Source organism: Macadamia integrifolia, chromosome 5, assembly GCF_013358625.1.
Source record: "Macadamia integrifolia cultivar HAES 741 chromosome 5, SCU_Mint_v3, whole genome shotgun sequence".
NCBI lineage: Eukaryota > Viridiplantae > Streptophyta > Magnoliopsida > Proteales > Proteaceae > Macadamia > Macadamia integrifolia.
Window position 1 is genome coordinate 11,922,373 of NC_056561.1, and position 5,113 is coordinate 11,927,485.

Here is a 5,113-nt window from a genome sequence, read left to right on the forward strand (position 1 = left end):
CCCCCCCCCCCCACACACACACAAAGGATCCTCTGTGTTTTACAAGCAGCATAATTTTTAAGCACAAAATCAAGATACCAGGCTCTCTAGCACACGTGGCCCAGGTTCTATCATAATTTCAATTGACGCTTCAGATTTAGGAGATCTAGTTTTCAACAATTTGGTGAAAAAGATGACTTGTATTGAATCCTCCCCACCCTACCAAAAAAGAAGTAAAAAATAAAAAAGGAAGAAGAAAAAAGGAAGAAGAAGAAGAATTAATGATGGGGGGTGGAGGGGTACTCATGCTTGTTTTACAGCCAACTTCAATAACAACTTTAGGAATTAAAAACTTGACTAGTTCCACATCCACGTCAACTTGAGAGTCACACCTGATCAAGTACCCAAGTTCGGGTGGGGAGGAGGGAAGGACATTAAGAAAATGTTTACATTACCACCCAATTTCTCACCCTTCTTTCCCTTTTGTGAAAATTCTTATCCAATGATCAAAACCAGTACCACTTTTTCTCCAGCATTCCCTCCCTCTCCATCTCACATCAGGCTCCAATTGATCATGTGGGCTTTCTGCAATGCATTAGTATAACCAGAATGAAGACTAGTAATGCCTCCAATCCTTCAACATCTATAAAACTATTTACACCCTCTCCATTGCCATGAGAACTAAAAGTTAGATGAGCAGCAGCATTAACTATTACTGAAGAGCCCCAGGAGGTTACCATTCAGAACCATGGGAGAAAAGATGAATATAAAAACAAATGTACAAGATTGACTGCAATCAGAGGATAAAAATATGAGTTTATTATATGGTGGTTGGAATTCTGTTAACGTAACACAGTTGTGTGCATGCATGCGTGCGTGCTTGCAGAACACAGAATAACTAGTAATGTGAAAAAATTAAATAGTAGATGTGCTAAAGTTGGATAATTGACCAAAATGAGTTCAAAAGATAGATAGAAAGATAAATGAATAGAGAACTAGAAGTCCCAAACATACTGCGTTTAAGAAGTTCCGAACAAAGCATCTGAGACATATACAATTTCTGTAAACTGAACTGTTAGGATTTACATATTCTTCGAAATCCTCAACTTGCAAACAGCAACAAACAGAACCCATAATGCAGCTTCAATTTCTTCTTAAACCTGAAGTTCTTAAGGTGCTTCTCCAATCTCATCCACAAGAATCCAATACAGTAAGCATAAATTTTATTGGCAAAAAGAAGATAAATGTTAATGTAAAATGAGAGATGACTCTAGGCTCGCATAATATTATGGTTTCTCCACGAGTCAGCACCCTTTCTCTTCTAAGCCAACTAGAGTCGCTATGAGATCAGTAACTCTTTGCACCGAAGGAAGAAGTCAATATTTTTCTTCACCTGTCGAGTAAGACAAACCCCAGGAAGAATGAATATCAGGAAGAAAAACTTTGATCCTCCCCAAACCAAATGGAATGATAATTCAGCTAGAAATAAGCTAACTTAACCATATCAACCCATTTCAAAACTTCTGACATACCACAGTCAACATCAGAAAGAACAATCAGCGTCACTTGTTAAACAATTTATGCAAAAAAGGGAATAAGCAATCAACGACTTCAACTTGCAAGATCCTTATACAAACACAAACTTTCTGCAATGCTAATCGCAATTTAAATATGCAAATGCCAAACAGAAATTCCGAAAATTTCACAAAAGTTTATCTTTTGTTTCTGGGAATTATATGCCAAATCAAGAGCTAAAAAAAAGGTATAATCTACCGAACAGACTGATTGGTCCCTCCATTCAATTAAACATGCAGGCAAAACAAAACCCAGCAAAACCAGCTCGATCGGAACAAAATTCAGAACCCAGAAACAAACACCCTTATCCAACAAGATAAAGAATACCCATTTAAGATTTCCGGGTTTAATGATCATCAGAACATTCAACTCCCAAAAGAATCATAGACAAAGACATAGCATGATAAAGAGAAAAGTGGAGAAAAGTACCTTGAGATAAAGAGTCAGAGACGACCGATCATGCTCGCTAGAAACTAGATAGCAGAAGTACTCTCGGTCTGGGTTCGAGAGCTCCGATTCTTTCTTGACGTTGGATTATTTGCCGAGAAAAGCTAAGAGGCCGCGGAATTAAAGCGGTCCAGATGAGTAGAATAGAAAATTAGAAATACCCAAAGAGTTCGTGCTCTTATCAATGCTTTCCAAAATAACGATATCGATTAACAAACTTTTCTTCTTTCGATGCAGCGATTAACAAAAGTTAGATTTAAAAATTTTGCTACCTTGTCTAGATCCTACCAAATACATCAGTGCGACCACACTATCTTATTTAACACTGAAAACTGACTTGTCTCGTATATATAAGAAAAAAATAATAATATTAATAAATAAATAAGATTTGTCTGATTTACCAATAAATAGAAAACTAACATATCTACATTCAGATAAAGTTTTCCTCCATTGAAATAAGATTCACTCACCTATCAAGAATTTAGGTTATAAATATATAAATAAATTGATTAAATAAAATAAAACATTTATCATCTAGGCATCATTATTACTTTACCACTTATTATACCAAGTCGATCAATAACTCCCATATCCATCCCAAGACACTTAAAAGTTATATAGGTAAGGGATTCTTCATTCATAGTGGGTGAAGCCAATCTTTCATCTCTATTTTTATCTTCTTGTATTTTTAAGGGAAAAAAATAAGGGTCTCTCAATTGCTGGGGTAGGGTACTCTACCACATGTGTGATCATTTCTCTCTCCCTCTGTTGAACTAGGGGTGTTGTCAACAGGGTGAGCAATACATTGCAATCAGTTGAGCATCACATTCATTGGTGGATGACTTGTGTGCTGTTTGGTCAAAGCAAAGTCAAACATGCATATGGCAGTGGCAAAGAGTTAACCACAAAAATCAATCACCAATCAGTGACATGGCATCTGATGTATGGCACAGTGGGATGACACAAACAGAGTAATAATATGGCAGAGTGTGCAAAGCTACCTGGTAGTGACCATGAGTGGTCTGATAGTATTCTAGTAGAGTTGGGTACTTTAGATGGTATTTGAGCAGTACAGTTAGTGCGGCTGCACTGTTGGCAATGATACAGAGGCATTTGGGTGAATTGATAGTAACTAGGGAGTACTAGATTGTATTGACAGTGTGAGACAATAAATGGGTAGTGTAGGGATGTAGTGGTAGTGATATTTGGACATATGCTAGTTGAGTGGTGTTGTTGAGGTTTTCAGACTTTTTTGATGGTGTATAACTGTTGGTGTACGATGTTTTGTATTCCGTTGCAGTTTGATCCTGGGAGTACTGGTGTAGGCACCCCGACAGAATAGAACAGTGGTCCTACTTACCAATAAGCAGGATGTGGGGGTTGCAAGGGGGCAATAGGTGGAGAGGGGCGCAACCCCCGCTCAAATTTTTTATTTGAGAGCAGTTTTGCACTTTCTAGATTAGGGTTTTTTGCTATATATTTGTAGCGAAATTTACTTTCTCTGTAAGCAATACTGAGAGGTGTGAGGACGAGTGTTGTAACCCTATTCTCCATTGATAGTGAAGCAGAATCTTATCTCACCGAGGACGTAGGCAATCTTGCCAAACCTCGTAAACCTGTGTGCATCGCTTATTATTGTTTTTCTATTACCTTTTGCATTGCTTTTAGGGTTGTATTTCTACATATAACAACATTCAACAATGTTTGACGATGTTTGGGATAGTTTGGTTGCATGTGGAAGCTTTGGGTGAAGCGTGCATGAAGTTTGAAAAATGACTTCGTAGAATCACGTGGATGGGTCAACTTTGGAGTCAATTTAGGCAGTCCAAATGGCAGAATAAATAATTGGTATGATCTGATTAAGTGTAGTGTGTCGAGTCATATTTTTAGCACAACTGGAATCACATCAATCCGATTCTGAATGAGAGTGATACGAAGTTTTTTGTATGGTTAAGCCAAAATAGAAGAAACCTAAGTAGTTTTGTTGAGAGCTTATTTTGGTGCCATGTGGCATGATATGTGATGGTCTTGGAAAAAAATATTCTTAAGTCCAATTCTATTTTGAGGTTAGACTAGGAAGAATATTCTTTAATATCGGCAATTTGTTTCTAAATATATTCAATTTTCTATTGGTGATGGTTTTGGCACCTTGCTTTGGATTGATAATTAGTATCTGAATGATGTGCTTCTTTTAAAATATGGTGATAGAATCAAGTATGATGCGTGTTCCGATAGATTGACTAAGGTGTCTTCCATCTTTAGGGTGGTAAAAATTCTACCTCTTATTGAAAGTTAGGATAAGCTTCAGAATGTTTTCCCAAGACCTAATGGTAAATGCTTCAAAATTCTCCTCTTCTTCTACTTGGAATTCGGTGAGATCTAGAGCTCATTTTGTTCCTTAGTCTAGGCTAGTTTGATTTATGTCGTATATTCCAAGGCATTGTTTTGGTACTTGGAGAGCTTTGACTAATTCTCTTCCCACCCAAGATATTCTTTCCTATAAAAATTTCTCGATCTCTTAACTCTTTTTTTCTTGAATTCAACAATGTTAAATTGTTTGGGAATTTGATGAGCTTTCTTTTCTTCAGATTGCTTAGTTAATTTTAATAAATCAACTGTGAAATAATCACAAAGATCATCTTCATCATCGAATGAAGACAAACAGGAAAAGGACTTCATGTATAGAAAAGAGGTTGATTTATAAATAACTTATGGAATAACCACATCGGATGAGATTACATAAGGAGAATCTAAAGACTTAGGAGACTCAGATCTAGACTCAATAATGTTCTCAATGTGGTCATCCAAAGATTTGGGAGGACCTTTGTCTTATCCATTCGATCCAAATTTTCTCCCATCCGAAAGGGAGAGACATTTATAGGTCCTAGCATTTATCTAGGTGGCAACTCCTTTAGACAAAAAGAGAGAATACTAACCCCTCTATTTTTCTCCCAAAGCTTAATTCAAGTGGCAATGGCCGAAGAATGTCAGAGGAATTTATCTTTGGAAATGTTAAGTAGTTCAATGAGGGTTGTAATTATTTCAACAGCAGTCCGCATGAATGGTCCAAATTTGTTGTTGAAGTTGGTCTTGTAAACCAAATCACTCTGGT

General features: G+C 36.8%; 1 protein-coding gene across 3 annotated transcripts in view; it reads right to left on the reverse strand.

The window, feature by feature from the left end:
- Nucleotides 1-2,384, reverse strand: part of LOC122079627 (E3 ubiquitin-protein ligase At3g02290-like) — a 20,414-nt gene extending 18,030 nt beyond the window's left edge. The window contains exons 1-2 of one of the 3 annotated variants that reach the window (XM_042646251.1): nt 1,984-2,384; nt 994-1,372 (exon numbers count right to left, since the gene is read on the reverse strand). In XM_042646251.1, the coding sequence (XP_042502185.1) occupies nt 994-1,113 (120 nt within the window). In that variant the 5' untranslated portion in view covers nt 1,114-1,372; nt 1,984-2,384. The remainder of the gene's footprint in view (nt 1-993; nt 1,373-1,983) is intronic. The other 2 variants (XM_042646252.1, XM_042646250.1) reach the window with 2 other exon arrangements.
- Between the last annotated feature and the right edge of the window lie 2,729 nt (nt 2,385-5,113).